Below are 22,234 nucleotides of genomic sequence, written 5' to 3'. Positions count from 1 at the left end.
GGGTGTTAGACATCACATTCCTAAAGTTTAGTTAAGAGGAAGAAAATCATCATTTTTTTCATGTTGCCAATTCCTGCAATGAGAACTACAAGACTGCAGAAGGACTACTGGAAATAACCCATAATGCAGCTCTTCAGACACCAGACAACTGAAAGGAACGTGAATGTCCCCTGAGGAATCATATTCTTTTTACATACAGGAAATAAGAACACAAACCAGTGCCACCAAAACTGGAGCCCAAACATCCCCCCGCATCACATCACGAATTGAAAAAAACAATGCACTGGCCCTGCACTAAAATATCACTAACACAACGGTAGTTATGACTCAAACAATATGTTTTAACCACTACTGCATGGAAATATAGCATCTAAAACTAGTAGCTATCTATTCCACAGCATACAAGTTTTATATTTACAAATAAATACAAAAATGGTTTAAAATTCCTTTTATAACATAAACAACACTAATAAAACAAAAATAAATAAGAACAATTAAAAACAACTTTGATCACCTTCCCCAATGAAAAGCAGACAAGTAATCACTGATAAACAATTTTCCAAAGTAACCAGGTTAACTAAAGCAATTAGAGATAATGCTAAAGGAGATGTAGGAGGTCAAAATATGGGAAGCTACAATTAAAACGGCATGTCAAAAGTGGTTGAATACTCACGGAAAAGCAAAGCACTAAAGCCGAATTGCAAAAAAAAAAAAATCAAAATGGAAAAATATGACTAAGAACAAGCAAAAATATTACTAATATGGAGACATGGGTGCATATCTATGGCCATAGGCATGATATACAGCACAACCAGAGAACCAGACATAGTGGTTGCTATCTTATATTATAAGGTGCATACATATTACAATGAGTTCAGTTGAACACCAAAACATACCTGTACTGCCAGCTCAAAAACAGAAAAAAAAACGGCCAGATGTTAAGGGACAGCAATAACTCTTGACAGTCGTAAGAGAAGAACTACATAAATCAAAAAGACATCATCGCCCACCAAGTGCTATAAGTATGGGAAGGGCATATTTGAAGACCACTATGAAAGTGAATGCAGTGGAATTCGGTGACAACATGGGGTAATGGTTCAGTGCTGCATTTCTACAGCATTAAGGAAAGATCTTAAAGCATGTGACAGTAAACTGTTCACTTCATCAAACGATAAGATGGAAGTGCAGAATACCATGTCCAGACATTACAAATATACGACTTATATTGACCACTAGGCATAAGTAGATCTTTTCCTGAACAGTCTTGCCATTACCGTAAGTCATGTTGTGACTGATAATGGCAAAGATCATCCTGTACCATTGCCCACCCAGGAGAACCTGAAGGAACTGCAGAGGTCATCTTTACTGCTGCTGGATGGAATACTGCCCACCAGGATTTGTTAGCAGCTGTACAGCATCCATGGGCATGCCTGCAAGACATCCAAAAGCCCATCAGACTACATCTACATATTGTCTAAGAGATAGGCTTCATAGAAACAGATGCTGGAGACCTTTCTTGAAGCAAATTATTACCCAGAACCATCTTATGGGATGATCAATATTGAATACAACAACAATGCTACAAAACAACTTCTCCAGTCAAAGGGCCAATTTCATCTAAGACAAATTAATGGTCGAGATGGTAGTGCTGTGGTCTTTGAACAAAGATTGGGAATAAACCAATCACCAGCTGAAAGTAAAGGAGCTTCTTGCACTAGCATTCCTGACCCTAGCTAGTATTGAGGGAAGTTACATAAATTCGAAAGTAAAAACATCAAACTGCCTTTTTTTCTCATTGCTGGCATTTCTGGTGTTTGCTCATTCCTCAATGTGATGCAATCTTGGAGCTGGTATACATAATATGCATGGGGGGTTGGGAGTGCAGCTGAGCTTACCCTCATCCCCACTCCCAAAAAAGAAGCAGTTTTTGTTTTGCTGGCAATAAGTAAAAAAGTCAGTTTAATGTTTTTACTTTTGAACATATAAAGTTTATTATTCTGAACTACTGATCATCTCACACAGATGTGTGTTGCAGCATCTCATATCCTACATGCCTGTCATCCTGTGGTAATTGTGCAGTCTTATATATCACCATGTTGTAATACAGGAAAAGTGTATTTTTTCAAAGTACCATATCACAGATTATTTCTTGGTATTAATTTTCTTCTCCTCTATTACCGTATGTCTCTTGTTTCATCCAGCTGTACATAAAGTGTTGCACGGTTTATTTTCCTTTCATACAGATTACTAATTTCTGTCAGTCATTCTCTCCTTAACAAAAGTATGACTTTATAAAAAAAAAAAACACAAAAGTCTCAGTGCAGATACTTTAGGACCCAAACATAAAAATCCTGGCAAAACAAAGAAGCAAGTCTACAGCTGTGCCTTTCAAAGATGTCTCCTTGGCATACAGGTTTGGGACATAACTATGATCTAAGATACAAAGGATTGGTCAGTGGCCTGGGTACAACAGGAGTCACCCTGGGAGGGATGGGAGTAACCAGCTTGCTCATCCTGGGGATAATATGCTATCAGAGTCCCACTACAAGACCTAAACCTGGGGGAAGGTACAGGATTGCAACTACTGTACTAGAGACACAAGGACATAATCCCGACATGAAGTGACCACATTCTTGCTGGACAGCACACTTACACAGAACTTCATATTTACAGAGGTCCAGCACTCAAGGCATTGTATTGTGCTTTCTGGTCTGCCCAAAGGGGGCATTATTAGAATTCAGGAAATCTCCTTATCTCTGTAACTGGGTAATGTCAGCATTCCATGCCCCAGCCTCACACTCAATGGGGTGAAGCAAAAAAAAACATCTTGTTTTTCCCTAATGCTTTAAGAAGTCAGCTAATCTGGCTGGCAATTAGTATTATGAGTATATATTAAGGCTTCTGTCAGGTTTCTTTTTCTCTCATTTTATATGTACCTTAAACATTTTCCAGCATCTTTATAAAAACAGATGTGAATCATAAAGGTCTGTAATTTGTTTGACTGCCTGACTGACCTGCTTGTCACAAAGAACCACCACAATATTGAGTTTGCTTGTAAAAGATCATGTTCTAATCCTACAGCTAGAAAAAAAAAACAGTCTCTGTGGAAAAATACAATTAAACAAAAATTAACATTTCAGGGACTAAAGAGGCCAACAGTCAACCTTTGACGACAGCATAAATAATAAAATGACAGTCGTGATGCACTTTTATATTATGTTTAATATCTTTAGTTTTACTCTATTTCTCTTTCCACTAGACAGCCATTATTTCAACTACTGCAAACATTTCTTTACGACCTTAAAACTGATTTCCTGAGAAGGGATAACACATTCTGGATACATAATCATAACACTATGGTAGGCTCCTAATATATCATAAAAATTCAGAATAAATACAATCTTTATAGGACTTAAATATAAATTATGTACAGATTAAACAGACTAACAAGATGAGCAAATGCTTTTAAATGCTATAAAGATAACGGACAAATAAAGCAATGAACTGCAATAGTGTAAATATTATGCTTACAATAACACAAATTAGTAATAAAAGTAATAAATTGCACAGTCCACGATCAGACAGGGAAACGTAGACAATATTCAGAAAATCTATAGTTACCTTGACACTGGTATCCTTGTTTCCCAAACACTCCCCTGAAAAAAAAATAAACACATCTTAGATAACATTGAAAAACATGATTTGCAATTAGAAATACTTCATTTGTCATAATTTAATCACAATAATTGATTTAGATATTGATGCAAGCATCCTAAATGAATAGTATCCTCTGGGCATCAATATGTTAGTTTTTCTGGGATTCAGAAAGGCATAACCAGAGTGGACAAATACTGGCAGACACCTTTTCTGACTTTCTGACTGACCCGCTATAGAGCCATCTCCACAGCCATCCTACATGCTAATAAGACTTTCCAAACGAGTGATCTATGCCAAGTAGCCTTGCGTTCTCCCCAGAAAATGTGTGTGGGAAAGGATTTACACAGCTGAGTGATTCTGTGTAACTTACACAACTAAACTGCTGTGTTCTCCCACTACAGTCAATGGGAGAGACCACATTTTAGGTATGGTTACACAAGAGCAGTGGAGGTGTATTGGTGGGGAATATGTGAGTGTGTATATCTGCAGGATAGCGACAGGTCTTGGATGACTGTGTGTGTGTGTGTGTGTGTGTGTGTGTGTGTGTGTGTGTGTGTGTGTGTGTGTGTGTGTGTATGCAAGCACATGCGTGCGCCTGCCTGGATGGTTGTAGTCGGTGGCTTTGGGTAGGAGATCAGTAGTGTAAGTGAGTGTGTGAATATGTCCATGAGTGCTTTCAAATGGGGGGGTGTCATGTTGATGGAATGCCTGTGTGCATATGGGGATGTGTGTGTGTGTGTGTGTGTGTGTGTGTGTGTGTGTGTGTGTGTGTGTGTGTGTGTGTGTGTATGCAAGCACATGCGTGCGCCTGCCTGGATGGTTGTAGTCGGTGGCTTTGGGTAGGAGATCAGTAGTGTAAGTGAGTGTGTGAATATGTCCATGAGTGCTTTCAAATGGGGGGGGTGTCATGTTGATGGAATGCCTGTGTGCATATGGGGATGTGTGTGTGTGTGTGTGTGTGTGTGTGTGTGTGTGTGTGTGTGTGTGTGTGTGTGTGTGTGTGTGTGTGCACACGCGACCACGTGCGCATGTGTATGAATACCAGCAACTGTTGGAGGGACAGCCTGAGTAGGGTTTCTGTGCCAACTTGATGCCTGAGCCATCTGTGGAAAGTACCATCAAGCACTGGTGGTACTTATGCAAGATTCAGAGACATGCAGATTAGCCAGTAATGAGGCCTGTGGCATTGTAGCTAAAAATGTTTCTGAAATGTATTTCCTGTAACTGCATAGCGTGCAGGTTTTGGCCACTGTAGTTCATGCAAGTGTGGGGATTTTTTTCTGAATTCCAGTCTTTGATTGATTAAGTACCTCAGCTCACAGGCACATATCTTCTTATGTCAGAGATGCCAGTGATAATTGTTAAGTTAATCAGAAAGAGGACAGAAATCAGCACATTTACTTTTTTCCTCAGGACTGAACAGCTGAAGATTACTGTTTGAATTATTTTACATTATGTACAAACCCTCAACACACAGCCATTACTAGCACACAATGAGAGTGGAAGAGCATCAGCTGATCTCAGAAAAGATTTTAAATAAAGGAAGTTGGATTTAGTATGATTAAAAGATAAGACATCAGTACTAGTTAACCAGAAAGAATTCTTGTTTGTAAATGCAGATTATTTTTGGGTGGGATTAAGCATTTATTTATTGCTAATGTTTGTTCCTGAAAATGAAAATCTTGATTTTTAAAACACAGGTTTATAGCAATAGAAAAGACAATAGGTCCATGTAATTATTTCTTTTCATCTTTTGTTTACTGCATTTGTATAACCATTTCATAAACAAATGGAATATTATGGATTCCTGCAACATAAAGAGCAATGCCCCAGTGACAGGATAACAACTTCAGTTCACCTATTCCAATACAGACAGAAGAAAGAAAGGGTTAAAAAAAAAAAAGAAAAAAATGATATGAACCAATTCAAGAACACTAAAGACTGACTTACCTGTAGTTGCATGTGTGTGTTTAGATCATGGTGTGTGCATGTGCAATGCAATTTCTGAAACAAATAGTGGAAAGACACAGCATGCAACAGGTGTGGGACCAATTCTAAATCCACTGCTAGCGAGTGGGACTGCACAAATTACTCAACCAGTCACTCGCTCGCTCTCTCTCTGTCTCACTGTGCACTTTATGCTCACATAAGAAAAAACACACATCACCTTCTTATATTTTATTCCAGAGTAAAGAGGACTCATCTCATCACTCACGACCCCTTCTCTAGTAGAGAATCCCCTATTTCTACAGTCGGAAATGCAAGCTCATTTGAAGAATGCTGTTTCAGTACTGCTAGGTGATGTTCACTTACTCAATATCCTTATGCAAGCATTCAGCAAAATACACACAGCATGGGCATTTCAGATATATCGGGCCTGATACTGCAAGATGTTATGGGCCCCCAGTCTATGAATGGCCATTCTGTTATACCACAAAAAAGTAAAATTTTAACCATCATTAATGAATTATTTTTGAAAATAAAGTTCACAGTCACTGGATTATTCATAAAAATTGAGCCATAAGATAACGACTATGAAAAACTGGTCCCAAATTATCAATTATTGCCAAAGCTGGTTACCTTAAATGGTCTGTTCAACTGTTTATTACAATTATTGTCAAGAGCAAGGTTTTCCATTTTCTTTTTTTTTTTTTTGCACAATTCAAAATTTTGTTTCATTCTCACAAAGAACAGGCTCTAAAAATGCAAGAGTCATTTACTACTTTGTGGTGCACAATCAATGATATCAGTTTTGCCAACAAAGTGGTTTTACCTTCTAAACAATAACAAGCATACCATTTTACCATTAAGCAGCTATCACGTAATCATTTGACAATATAAAAAAAAAAAACATTTTACCAAATTATTGTTACATTATAAAATTAATCAGTATATAACTGTACATCATATGTCTCTTGCATAACATCAGCTTATGGATTACCATGATTAAGCTCCAAATCTGGGAAAAAGACAAACTTGATAAGTACCCTTCTGACATAAGAAATGTGTTTAACAAAATTTTGTTAAGCATCTTTCAGAACTGTTAAGTTCTATTCTGGCTCTAGAGTATAGGGAGAGGTCAGTGACAGCTACAAAGGAAAGATATTTGACTAACTATTGGCTTAGTTATTTGTGTCATTCTAAGAGTGGGGTAGAATATATATATATATATATATATATATATATATATATATATATATATATATATTCATGGATCTATACATATCTATCTATATATATCTATCTATCTATATCTATCTATATATCTATCTATATATACACACACACACACACACACACACACACACACACATACATACATATCAGTCTAGTACAACATAACTAATAACCCTGTTTTGTTTGTCCCTCTCCCTTCAAATCCTTCATATATTGGCCAAGACTTTTTCTTCTCCCTGTAATGCCTTTTTTAGGCAAAGTCAATGTTCTTAAACTACCAACATAGTAAAACAAAATCAACACTACATAAAGGAAGCACCTCCCAATGCTAAGTCTAAATAAGAAGTTGCACTCCTTATGGGTGTTCCTAATCACTGAAAATATAGATATTTGGTAGTTACTGAAACATGGTTTCAGTGTAGTGATAACACCTGTGCATAGCTGAATTTTATCACCTACAACAATTTCAGACTCACAGCTGAAAATGACTGCTTTTGGAGGGGCTTGGTCCATATTCCTAAGAAGCCAAATCACATTTAGACTCTTATGGCAGGATATATCCTACTTATATTCAGTAACAAGCTGTACCACATTGTAATTAACCACAGTACTCCCCTCTATGCCACCGCAACCCACAAGGCATATATTAATAAACTATAATACCTCTTGCTGTGATATAAATAAGACCTGCTGGAGAGATAGCATGTATCCCAGAGACTAACGCATCTATGGAACAGGCTCCCCATCCATGTGAAGCCACGCTCCTCCCTAACCCAATTCAAGTGCAACTTAGACAATTGGATGGGAAACCGGAAATTCATCCCTGGTTTGGTAACTATGTCTTTAATGGACAACGGAAACATGCAAATGGTTCATCTCCCAGGCCCATGTTTACACCAATCAAGGGTATCAGAACTTGTCAGAGATTTGGGATGCATGGCTAGACTTAAAAAGGCCCTTGTGGTTGTTGGCCTAGTAAGCACCTATGAACCTCCCCATTGAATCTTACACTATTCTACTGGGAGATTTCCACTATCTTTTATCAACTGCAAAACCTATAGTACCACAAGTAAGTATACACAACATTTCCTACACTTCTTAGAGTTCATAAATCCTACCTTCTTAGACCAGCTAGCTTATGTCCCAAGTAGGGAATCAAAAATATTGGTTCTAGTCCTCGTCAATATAACCCTACTGTGCTCTTCACCTGTAGCTGCCTCATCATCAATCAAACCCAACAACCACTTCAGTAATATTCACTTATGAGTCCTTAGAATCTAGTCTAAAGCAAATCTATTACAGTTATAAACTTATGAAATTTGAGCACCCCCCCCCAAGCATTGCTACATTTGGGGACTGTTTCTACAATCTATACAATAAGAGGAAGAAATGTACTATCTGGTAAAACAAACTTAACAGCTCGACTTCTAAAAAGGAACATAGAAAGATTAACAAAAACTCAGAAGCAAAATCAAACCCTCCAAATGTAAGCATGAAGTGAAAATTACCACGTATATGGCACAACCTCCAGGCCTTTTTCACATGTCAGAAACCGCAGAAGCATTACCTAGCAATGCACTGGGCTAATACATAACACATACTCATCAACAGAAGACACAGACAATATATTCCTTGATAGATTTAGCTCAGATATTATATCCTTAACATATTCAACATGTTAGTGAATATATTTTGCACACACATCTCCCTCTAAATTCCCCCCACATTTTAGTATGCACCCTCCTGATCACTTCATAGTGCATTCTGAGGGTCCTAACCAATGTTAAAAATACTAGCTCTATGGGTCCAGACAATGTGCCAGGCTGCCTTCTTGTCAGCACCAAACACATAGCCTTACAGATTCTGTAGACTCACTACTGACACCTTTCAAGACCTCAGTCTCTTTAATGGATTCATGCCTGTGGTGTAGAGAACTGCTGCCATCATCCAACTCTATAAGGGAGGACCCACGACTTATTCTGGAAATTATAAACCTATATGCCTCAGCAGCCTTATCTGTAATGCAGTGGAGTGTATCATTATGGAGGATCTTAGCAAAGACATCAGAGCCTGCAATCCCATGACACAAAGCAATTTGGATTAGCTAAAGGTAGATCTTGCCTCCTAATCTTGTTGGTCTTCTCTGAGAAAGTCACTGCTGGATTGGATGCAGGTAGCTCACTTCTCACTGCTGATCTCAACCTGGACAAGGACTTTGATACCATCCCACATTCTGGTGTTATTGACAAGTTAATCAAATTAAATACAAAACCCATCTTGACCACTACATAGCAAACTGTCTTACAGCAAAACTTTATATATAATTGTAGGGGGCACACCCTCATCAAAAAGGGTCTTTACTAGTAGCATCCTTCAGGGATCAGGCCTTAGTCCACTTTTATCAGTATTTACATCTCTGATGACAAGGTTTGTGTTAAGGCCTGTGGTCGAACAAGTTAGTGCATGACAGCATAACTGCAAACTCAGAGCTGTGACTAGCTCTGCTGCTGACTTCCAAATTCTCTAGGAGGGCCCAACATGCACAAACAAGTGGTGCCTGGACCATAGGGCAAAGCTAAATGCCAAGAAAAGAACTATTGTGCCTTTTGACAAACATGGACACCCATCCATCTACCTCTTTGGAAACTGACATGTTTATTAGGGATCTGGGCAATTTCACTGACAACAAACTATACTTTGGCCATCATGTATCCACCATCCACTATCATTAGGAAATCATTTTATTTAATCAAACTGATTACCGGGGTATACATTCTAGGTCAACAGAAGATATCATCCATTTCTACTCCTGTCTCAAACCCATAATAGAATATATAGTGCCCGTTTCAGTATGTTCTTGTCTAAACATATGATTAAGCTTGACAAACTGCAGCATTTTATCACTATGAGACTGAAGGGCATGTCCTCCATGTACAATATGGACCATATTAACGCACTTTCTCTCCGCTGTGTTTCCTACTGAGTCTTGGGAGGATTACCTTACCTACAAAGCCTCAAAAAAAATCCAATATTATGTGACCTTCTACACATCCACAAAACAAACACCACCTTAAATATCCACACTAATCTGCCAGCATAGTGTCTATAGGGTCTGGTGGCATGACATACACCTCTCTCTCAAAGAATCCCTTTGTTATGAAACACAGATGTAAGATAAATTAGCTTCCTGACCTTCTTTAAGAGGAGACTAGCTGACTGGATGGGAACACCATAAACTCACCCCTGGTCTGGTCCATCAAATCCACATTGAAAGGTGACATATTTAAGTAGTAGTTGTTTGTGCAGTAGGGTACTTAATTACTGGGATCTTGAGGCTAGGCTACAAATTATTGACAGGGTAGTATGACCGTATGAACAGGTGCAAGAACTAATGTAGCTGTAAAATACTGTTTTCACACACAAAATTGTGGCAGAGTGAAGGTCTAGCAGATTTTAAAATAATCTACTCATTAGAGGGACACAGTTTCTGGTCACCGTCTGCATGGTAGCATTAAATATTTTATGGCTTTGAAAGTCATGAAACACTTTTTTTATTCCTGTACTATTTTCTGTAATCAGTGATACCTTGGTGCAGTTAAAGCTTTGTGTACTGCAAAGAATTACGTTTAGGTTTCCCCAGTCGTAATACTCTAGCTATGCATTTTCAACAAAAATATCATGGCTCATTTCTCAAGCTTCACTTTATTACACTGATGAGGGGAATTCTTGATATTTACATCCCAGAAACATAAATTGGGATATGGCTGTAGACCCAGTCATAATCCTTTATATAAAAATTAATTAAACGTGCAAAGAAAAGTTTTTTCAGGATTGTCAACATGAACACCAGATGCATCATTAGTAATAAAATTTTAACTACTTTTTGAATTTGCCACATTTTTAAACAATCATGAAGCGGTAATAAGACAAACAGCCATCCAAATTCACTGTATATCCCACAACCAAAATCTGACAATACATATAGCACAATGCCTTTTAGGTGAGCAAAGAAACACAACTAACATTTTAAGATGTTAAAATACCTCTTTGTTGTCAAAGACGAGATAACAATGATATTATCATAATACATCATGTTATGAAACACATAACAGAGCTCTCAAATAACATATTATTGGGCAAAATATATCCAAAGCACTTCATCTAAATTTGGTGGAAACAGTGCTTCAGTAATAATAATACAAAAGTATACTTTGCTGTTCAAAGTATCATGACCATCAATGTGGACACTCAATCTGAAAAATACATTTGTCAACATCCATTTAAAAAAGAGTCAAGGATCATGATGGAAAATAGTATGTTTCGAAAGGATATTGCTTATTCTTTTGCAATGTGTACCTCTGAGATGCTGTTTAATCAAGAATTTCAAAGGACACAGAGTTTGTCCTATGTGACCCACCATTGGTACACATGGCTACACAAATGACACACAAGCAAGCAAGTGATAAGAGCATTGTTTCCAGTAGGTTTAAATAAAGAGTTCTGACTGTATTACATTGTTAAATATCTTAATGTTTCATTATGTTATACACGCATACACAGACACACACACACACACACACACATACATATTTACCTACATACATATATACATACATACTATATATACACATACATCCACAACCCTTTTTTCCAGTGACAATCATCTAGAGCCAAGGTTTACATCACCAGCTGGCTAGCCCTGCTGTGACTATAAATATAAATATATATATATATATATATATATATATATATATATATATATATGTTGTGTAACAGATACATAATGTTTAGTCATCTCCTGACTAATTTTGTGATGCTAAAACAAATTTGACAATGTAGGTTTTACGCCAACTGTTTTGATATTGCCATACAACTAGTTCTGCATGTTTAATGGTGAGGGACATGAAACTAATGATTCCACTGGCAAAACCATTTTATTTCCAAAACTGGTCTTGCTGCCTGTGCCCTCGGAATTGATAAAGGATTCTAGCATTTCTGGATCCCGTTCTTGGTGCTGATCTTTTGTGGTCTTGAATCTGACATTTTTGTGATGGCAAACGAAGCTTGGCTGGTCTTCTGTGCACAGTCACAGAGGGATTTACCCACGTTTTCTACAGTCACGCAAAAGGCAGCAGTGGAAGTACCCTTTTGTAAGCAACATACATAAAACAGTACTCCACTGCCTTGACTATCCTAGAAGTCTTACTACATTGTAGCAGTATGTTCATCCAACAAGTCTTATGATACTCTGCTATTTTGACATGACATGATAAAAAAGTCAATCTGAACTGCATCTGGTACCATCAGCAGGAAATCTAATGCGCAAAGGTCAAAAACATTCTCCATTTGATGACTAACAGTAACCCTATACTTTCAGGCATGTCACTAAAGTCATAAAATCAAATTTATTGAAGACCAGATTTTTGATGGATTTTTGCTAAACAATCAATTCAGAAGCATGCCTTCATCAATATAAATTTTATTCCAGAAGGTCTTCTATAACCCAGCTCATTTATTCATTTTATAAATAATATGATTTTTTTTGTTTGTTTTGCAAAATTAATCTTTTTTTGTTACAAAATTGTTTAGGTCATCTGCTCATGTTGTAAAAAAAATGGATGGTGCATTGCTCACCATTGGGGATTAATTTCTGCTTCTGGTCTCTCCTCTCTTTTTGTGGCATCCAAATGGATAATTCACTGACAATATTAAAATACTAATATATAAACTCTGTGTGGGGAGACTCTGGAAACTATTAAATTAAGTCACTCTATTATCGAATCATTTCAGTTCATGCTGACTCTGGCTGTGAAATATAAAAAGCCACCATGAGCTAGAATTCAAAAAGAGGAAATATCTAGTTATCTACAGTAGAGATGACCACTGTTTGTAGTGTACAAGCGAGCAAATAAAATGTTAACAAAATTATTTTAAAATGAACTGTGTATTTGAACTTGGAAGACTCTCACCCTGCCAATTAAAGCCATGATATATAACTGATATTCAGCTGTTTTAGAATGCGATATACACAATGAACACCTGTTCAATGCACTCTGAAAAAACTATGAGTAAACCCAATGCACCTGAATCATGTTCTGCTATACATTACATATCGTTTCTTACTACTTCCTGAAACAGCAGCTTGGGCTTATTACCAAAGGACTTATTCTTCTTATTATTATTATTATTATTATTGCAAATGGACCAATTATATGTACCACCCACTTGTTTTTTGCTGCCCTCATCTATATATACCATGCATTAATCACCATGAAACAAATTGTGTTTTCAGTAAACAATAAACAGCTGCACCACAGTACTAAATTATGTACATATGTTAGAAAATGTTTACTTTCTGTGTATAAAGCATCTTCCACTGAGTGACCTCTCAAACCTCTTACATCAGAGGCACATGGGATATATGCAAATGACCCGTATGAACATCAGGTATTTCAGCTGTGTGGCAATTCTGAATGCCCAGGACTTATTTTTTTAAAGTCATTTCAATGGACAATTTCACGCCAATAAAACCAAACCCCACTAGCTATGGATAGGCATATTTTGTTATGATTTCATCAGCACAGCACAAGCAGAGTGCTTGACTAAGCATAAGAAACACAAGGTTGTTATACCCAGCTGGTGTTCATTACCATTAGGGTGACTGCAAAATATCCCAACTAGCAAACTAAAACAAAGAGTGAGAAGGTCACACAGAAAAAACAATCAGTAAAAACTAAATGAAAACTCCAGCCAAGCTAGAACTTCCACTGTGCGACCTCTCAAACCTCTTATATCAGTGGCACATGGGCAATTTGCTCAGCTGGACCATCCGGCTAAAAATGTAAACACATAAATAAATAAATTAACTACACATCTGATATTTCAATATATTAAACATAATTTGTGCAAAAAAGCACACTCTTTTAAAGCTAACCAATACATATAAATAACCTATGAATTTACTGGACTTGCCCTCACTGTACAATTATTAAATGTCTGCAGTTGCTAATTTCTGTGAGTCATACAAATTTAACTGCAGTCTGATGACTGCTCTAAGTTTGTAATGGGATGTACAAAACAGAACAATTGTAAATTAATAAAAACAAAAAAGAAACTTTGTAATGCCATTTTCACACAGTTACAAGTATTTGGCCTAAGAGTAAAAATGCTGAGGAGTGTTATGCATTTTCTAGATGCTGACAATGGTGCTAAAACTGAGAGATAATGCAGGTGGTACTTTAAGAGCAAAAATGCAAAATATTCAGATTCAATAACTGTGACAGTTTTCTACACTTTGGCAATGTACTCTCTGTCAAGTGTCTTTAGCGTGATTTTCTTTTGTTTTGATTTGTTGAAAACAAGCTAACATGCATGAAGCTTGCCAGTGGTGCACTGCAGGATTTTTCACTACTCACCACTGCTGTGTGTGATTGGGGAGTTGGTATATATAAATTAGAGGGATATGACAGGAAGTCCACTACAAAGGGCAGTGCAGGGTGACTTGGCCACTGCAAAATATATTGTGTAACTTTGTATACAGTTCCAAATTAAACTTCACAACATTAAAAAAATTAATAAAACATGACTTGATTTAGACCGATCCAACGGAAAAGAGCGGATGCCAATTATAACATGAAAAACTGCAGCTGATTATATAATGACTTCCTTGTTGTCTACATTAATACACATTTTCAAAAATTCTAAAGTGACAACTTTGTTTCCTTCAGACTTGACGCATTGGAAATTCTTGCAAAAATTAGTCATGTTTCCATGATTAGTAGTATATTTTAAGCAAACTCTATTCCTCTCTTTTTTTTGTACTATACTTTTTCGAAATACCAGATTTCAATTTCTGCCAAAAAAGGAACTGTCTCTTAGAGAATAAAACTAAAAAAAGATGTGCAGTCTACATGCAAGTGTGTATATGCATTCACATGTGTGTGGAACACCTGAATTTGGAGAAGACTCACTGAAACTGAATCTAGTACTACAACTCACTCACATTTAAACAGTTTGTTGGCTTGCGTGTCTTGTTCAGAAGACGTGCTATCTTACGTGAAGAAGGCTATATGTTCCTACATACATAAGAAATATGTATATGTGAAGTGGGATATGCATTTTTCTCACCACTGAAGCTTTCATCAGTCACTAGTAATTCTTAATGCAAGGAAGTTATGTAACTCCTGTCAACAACTTGCTATTCTTATCAAACCTGCAAATACTCAGGCTTCATACTAAGTTAATGATACCAGTTGTAGTAGCAGGACCATTTCCCTTGTAATGTCACAGTAGGCAGTGCCACAGCAGATCTGATAGTGGGCATTAGTACTTCGATTTAGTCAGGAGTACTTCCTTGTCATGGTGAAAATCAGCGTAATGCAAGAAACTTAAATAGTCTGGTCTTCATAACAGAACAAGAGTCGCAGTGTACACCAGTACCCTTGACAGCTTCGAGACCGAGAAAAATAATTTTTTTTGGGAAAAGTCAATCTGTGAGCAAAGAATTCTTTTTGGAAAAGTCAATCTGTGAGCTATACAGATGTCTGCGAAAATGCAAACACTGAGTCATTTTATTTTGCTGCTTACTATGCAGCTGACAGACTGCACTCTGTATTTACTAAGCCCCTACATTATCAGGAAGTCTCAGTCAGCATGTTTTTCACAGCTCGTACTGTATGAGGCTGGGAGAGTTAGGCAAATGTCTTGAAATAATTAAGACCCACAAAGGTCCACATTGATCATTACAGTAATAGCGCAGAATGAGTACCTGCTTCATGCATACATGAAACAACTTAGATACTACACAGCAGGGCTTTACAGAACAAAAGTCACTGAACAAAGGAGGCCAGATAAAAAAGTAAATTGCTGTGAAGCAGAGAATTATGTCTTGGAATTATTTAATAATCAGGCAATAATTCAGAAACTAGCTCTACCTTACCATGAAGGTAATGTGATTGTAACAGCTTATCTAGAAAAGAGTTTAAAACAATATTTCCTTTGGCTAATTTTGTCTAGAAATACTAAACAGTGAGAAAGTACATAAAGTTTCCAAAATATTGCTATTGCCATCTCACTAGTTTGACATTCTTCCACTAGAGGGCGACTAATTACCTTAAGTCATGCTTCCAGGCAAATTGGAAAAAAAAAGTCCTTGAGTCTCCTTGGTGCAAGTCATACCTCTCAACCTCTTAGAGCAACAAATCTGGACAAAGCCATAAATAAAAGTGGGGCAAAGGCCCCAAAATGAGGACAATTTTTAAATATTGCTCTTACAACCTTAGAAAGTTGCTAGAATAACAGGTTTTGTATTAGCATGAATTTTCTGAAGGGTATGAAGTCTGAAACTCAAATGTCTGTCATTATTTTCTAACTTCAGTCCCCTCCTTCTAGCACACACACTTAAAATAATCAAGATCTGCTTTGTGTATTATTCTTATACTACAGGTGTGAAGTCAAATAAACAGTTTACCAGCTATTATTACTCTGTGTTTAGTCTGATCTTACGCTAAGTTAGGAATGAATAGTTAACTCTTAAGTATGCATCATTTTCAGACTCATTCAAGGCTCCCAGGAAACAGATCTGGGCTTCAGTCTCACCATATGACAACAGTACCTCATCACATGGAATTACTAAATCAGTCTATCAAACTGCAAAGGCAGTGTTTCCTCAGCCACATTTACTTTGCAGCATTCATGTCTGCTATAGCAGGCTGATCAGGACTGCAGCAGTGTGAGTTAGCTCTTTTGTTTATTTTATTTTTTGCATTTGTTTGCATAGATAGACTGACTGGGCAGAAAAGCTACCCCTTTCAAAAGAGGCTCGGGGAAAAAAGATCCAGAAAAATTCCAGCATTACATAAAAATCATAGTAAACAGAGATGTGCATGCAATAAACAAATATACAATATTTAAACAGAGTATCATTAATTTATAGCAGCATTGTGTAATGAGCTATGAAACATTTTTCAGGGAGAAAAGCAGTAGCAAATTACCTCAGCTTCATACCTCATACTGCATACTACACACCTCGACCTAGCCAAAGCTTTTGACACAATCCTCCACTCAGGCATAGTAGTAAAGCTAAATAAACTGGGAATAAATGTCTGTTTCACCTGCTGGATTGCCATCTGGCTCACAGGTAGGATGCAGGAAATCAAAACTGTGGAAGCTACATCCAAAATGAGATCACTTACCAGTGGAGTCCCTTAGGGTTCTGTGCTGGGACCTCTCCTGTTTAGCATCTCCTTTTCTGAAGTAAAAGCCAATACTAAAGGGCTCTGAATAACTAAGTTTACAGATGACAGCAAGCTAGGCACAATCATTGAATACCCAAATGATTTAGCCATCCTGCAGGAAGGTTTATTCCAAATAAATAACTGCTGCCTAAATCATGGACAGAAACTAAATGCCAAAAATACATTAGTGTATCTTTTGGGATATCATGTACCTCAGAAACCTACCATATTGCCAATACAGCCCTAAAAGTTGACCCAGTTGTTCAGGATTTGGGACCCTATGTGGACAGTTAACTTTTGATCAACACATGTTCATTTTTGTAAGGAAGTCCTTCTACACTGAACAGCTTATAAACAAAGGAATTATGTCTAGATCTAAGGATGTCATTGTTCCCCATTACTCGGCCCTCATTAGGCCAGTCATTGAATATAATCTTTCCTTTGGCATATATCTGTCCAGATACATGCAACAACTGAAATACCCACAGAGATACTCTACTTAAATAAAGGATACAAGACCTAAACAACATGTCCTATATGGACTGACTCAAAGCCCTGTCACTATACTCAGTATTCTACAGACCGACTCAAAGCCCTGTCACTATACTTGGTATTCTACAGACCAACTCAAAGCCCTGTCACTATACTCGGTATTCTACAGACCGACTCAAAGCCCGGTCACTATACTCAGTATTCTACAGATCGACTCAAAGCCCTGTCACTATACTTGGTATTCTACAGACCGACTCAAAGCCCTGCCACTATACTTGGTATTCTATAGACCGACTCAAAGCCCTGTCACTATACTCAGTATTCTACAGACCGACTCAAAGCCCTGTCACTATACTCGGTATTCTACAGACCGACTCAAAGCCCTGTCACTATACTTGGTATTCTACAGACCGACTCAAAGCCCTGTCACTATACTCGGTATTCTGCACACTGACTCAAAGCCCTGTCACTATACTCGGTATTCTACAGACCAACTCAAAGCCCTGTCACTATACTCGGTATTCTGCAGACCGACTCAAAGCCATGTCACTATACTCAGTATTCTACACACCGACTCAAATCTCTGTTACTATACTTGGTATTCTATAAACCGACTCAAAGCCCTGTCACTATACTCGGTATTCTACAGACCGACTCAAAGCCCTGTCACTATACTCTGTATTCTACACTCTGACTCAAAGCCCTGCCACTATACTCGGTATTCTACACACCGACTCAAAGCCCTGTCACTATACTTGGTATTCTACAGACTGACTCAAAGCCCTGTCACTATACTTGGTATTCTACAGACCGACTCAAAGCCCTGTCACTATACTCAGTATTCTACAGACTGCTAAGAAGTGCCCTGGGCCTAGCACACAAGGCATGAAAATATTTTAGGATAGGTAGAAGGAGAGGTAGATGACAAGGTGAGGTTTTGAATTTATACACTGGGAGCAAAGACAGCAAGCATGTGACACAACAGAAAATAGTCAATATTTGATTCTTGGGCCAAAGTGTTGTTCTTGTATGAAAAGGATGATCTTACAAGCTGTTTCTGCAAGAAAACTACATTCAGCAAAACTTAAGTACACAGGGCAAACCTGGAAAACAATTATGTTTCCGGACAAAGTGCATCTTAAATGTCTGAAAAGTGAAGAACAATCAACAAGTATGAGACTGAGGGACAGTCTGAAATATCTGCACAGGTAAACAAAGCCAGCCATTCGAATCAAAATTAAAATATCTCCAGAACATCAACGGTCAAATGTAACAGTCTGAAATATCTGCACAGGAAAACAAAGCCAGCCATTCGAATCAAAATTAAAATATCTCCAGAACAACAACGGTCAAATGCAACAGTCTGAAATATCTGCACAGGTAAACAAAGCCAGCCATTCGAATCAAAATTTAAATATCTCCAGAACAACAACGGTCAAATGCAACAGTCTGAAATATCTGCATAAGTAAACAAAGCCAGCCATTTGAATCAAAATTAAAAAAAATATCTGCACAGGTAAACAAAGCCAGCCATTTGAATCAAAATTTAAAATATCTCCACAACAACAATGGTCAAATGCAACAGTCTGAAATATCTGCACAGGTAAACAAAGCCAGCCATTCGAATCAAAATTTAAAATATCTCCACAACAACAATGGTCAAATGCAACAGTCTGAAATATCTGCACAGGTAAACAAAGCCAGCCATTTGAATCAAAATTTAAAATATCTCCAGAACAACAACGGTCAAATGCAACAGTCTGAAATATCTGCACAGGTAAACAAAGCCAGCCATTTGAATCAAAATTTAAAATATCTCCAGAACAACAACGGTCAAATGCAACAGTCTGAAATATCTGCACAGGTAAACAAAGCCAGCCATTCAAATCAAAATTAAAATATCTCCAGAACAAAAACGGTCAAATGCAACAGTCTGAAATATCTACACTGGTAAACAAAGCCAGCCATTCGAATCAAAATTTAAAATATCTCCAGAACAACAACGGTCAAATGCAACAGTCTGAAATATCTGCACAGGTAAACAAAGCCAGCCATTCGAATCAAAATTAAAATATCTCCAGAACAACAACGGTCAAATGTAACAGTCTGAAATATCTGCACAGGTAAACAAAGCCAGCCATTCGAATCAAAATTAAAATATCTCCAGAACAACAATGGTCAAATGCAACAGTCTGAAATATCTGCACAGGTAAACAAAGCCAGCCATTCGAATCAAAATTAAAATATCTCCAGAACAACAACGGTCAAATGCAACAGTCTGAAATATCTGCACAGGTAAACAAAGCCAGCCATTCGAATCAAAATTTAAATATCTCCAGAACAACAACGGTCAAATGCAACAGTCTGAAATATCTGCATAAGTAAACAAAGCCAGCCATTTGAATCAAAATTAAAAAAAATATCTGTACAGGTAAACAAAGCCAGCCATTTGAATCAAAATTTAAAATATCTCCACAACAACAATGGTCAAATGCAACAGTCTGAAATATCTGCACAGGTAAACAAAGCCAGCCATTCGAATCAAAATTTAAAATATCTCCACAACAACAATGGTCAAATGCAACAGTCTGAAATATCTGCACAGGTAAACAAAGCCAGCCATTTGAATCAAAATTTAAAATATCTCCAGAACAACAACGGTCAAATGCAACAGTCTGAAATATCTGCACAGGTAAACAAAGCCAGCCATTCGAATCAAAATTTTAAATATCTCCAGAACAACAATGGTCAAATGCAACAGTCTGAAATATCTGCACAGGTAAACAAAGCCAGCCATTTGAATCAAAATTTAAAATATCTCCAGAACAACAATGGTCAAATGCAACAGTCTGCAATATCTGCACAGGTAAACAAAGCCAGCCATTTGAATCAAAATTTAAAATATCTCCAGAACAACAACGGTCAAATGCAACAGTCTGAAATATCTGCACAGGTAAACAAAGCCAGCCATTCAAATCAAAATTAAAATATCTCCAGAACAAAAACAGTCAAATGCAACAGTCTGAAATATCTGCACTGGTAAACAAAGCCAGCCATTCGAATCAAAATTTAAAATATCTCCAGAACAACAACGGTCAAATGCAACAGTCTGAAATATCTGCACAGGTAAACAAAGCCAGCCATTCGAATCAAAATTAAAATATCTCCAGAACAACAACGGTCAAATGCAACAGTCTGAAATATCTGCACAGGTAAACAAAGCCAGCCATTCGAATCAAAATTAAAATATCTCCAGAACAACAATGGTCAAATGCAACAGTCTGAAATATCTGCACAGGTAAACAAAGCCAGCCATTCGAATCAAAATTAAAATATCTCCAGAACAACAACGGTCAAATGCAACAGTCTGAAATATCTGCACAGGTAAACAAAGCCAGCCATTCGAATCAAAATTTAAAATATCTCCAGAACAACAACGGTCAAATGCAACAGTCTGAAATATCTGCACAGGTAAACAAAGCCAGCCATTCGAATCAAAATTAAAATATCTCCAGAACAACAACGGTCAAATGCAACAGTCTGAAATATCTGCACAGGTAAACAAAGCCAGCCATTCGAATCAAAATTTAAAATATCTCCAGAACAACAATGGTCAAATGCAACAAGGAAAAATAATGATAATGTAAACTCACTATAGTTTACAGAGAATATCACCATAATGCCATTTTAGAAACTGGACAATGTAATGTATTTAAGGCAGGAAAACAATACATAGAGTGTTTTTAGTTGTTTTTATCCACTGAGGCTACTTTTGTTTTCCAGAGGGGTGCTACAGTGTGTGGAGTGCGCACGCGCGTATGTGTGTGTGTGTGTGTGTGTGTGTGTGTGTGTGTGTGTGTGTGTGTGTGTGTGTGTGTGTGTGTCTGTGTGTGTGCTCATGCGTGTGTGTGTCTGTACATGCATGTGTGCATCCACGCACGTGTTATGCGTGCATTTGCTCTGTGAGTTATAAACAAAATGACAAATTTCTGAGAATCTTTGCAATTTATTCCTTTCCTAGTGTAAGACAGAGGTACAATACTCCCACTGAAGTACGAGAGTATTCATGTCTGTTTACTACAATGAAGCAATGCTCTCATGGTGCTCAGTCCTACTGCACTGATACTACAGAATGACTCACACAGGACAAAGTGCAGCAGTAAACAAGCGTCCACTGAATACAGTTTGATGGCCTAAAAATGTGCAACAACAGACCACAGCAAAACTGTATTTATGTTATTTTCCTTTCTCCAGTTATGAGGACAAGCTCCCCCCACCTTTGAGCAGCAGGGACCCCTGACCCCCTCTTCTTCTATGCATATATTTTCTGAGAATGGGTTAGAGATATTGTTTGTTTGTTTGTTTCTTTTGGCTTTTCCCGGTTAGGGGTCGCCACAGTGGAACTCCGGTCCGCTAATGATTGGCAGTTGATTTTTACGTACCGGCTTGCCAGGCCTGACGCACAACCTTCAACGAAGGTGCGGTTGGAACCACACTTACTCTTCAGAATTGGAAGATTATGAAACCTCGAAGCTAAGACTGCATAAACCTCTAAGAGGTTCTGCCTCATTCATTTTGGAAAAAGCAGTAGAGCACTATCCCCAGGGCTCTTCTCAGCTAGATTCATTACTATCTTTTTTAGCTACACTGGCAATAATATATATGAAATAAAA

General features: G+C 37.5%; 1 protein-coding gene across 1 annotated transcript in view; it reads right to left on the bottom strand.

The window, feature by feature from the left end:
* Nucleotides 1–22,234, bottom strand: part of PRKCH (protein kinase C eta) — a 1,606,604-nt gene that overhangs the window by 661,267 nt on the left and 923,103 nt on the right. The window contains exon 4 of the mRNA XM_044074487.1: nt 3,622–3,656. Coding sequence (XP_043930422.1) covers nt 3,622–3,656 — 35 coding nt within the window. The remainder of the gene's footprint in view (nt 1–3,621; nt 3,657–22,234) is intronic.

Source organism: Protopterus annectens, chromosome 6.part0 (assembly GCF_019279795.1).
Source record: "Protopterus annectens isolate FY-2018-M chromosome 6.part0, PAN1.0, whole genome shotgun sequence".
NCBI lineage: Eukaryota > Metazoa > Chordata > Ceratodontiformes > Protopteridae > Protopterus > Protopterus annectens.
Note: the sequence above shows the minus strand (reverse complement) of the source record. Positions and strands in the feature narration are given on the sequence as shown.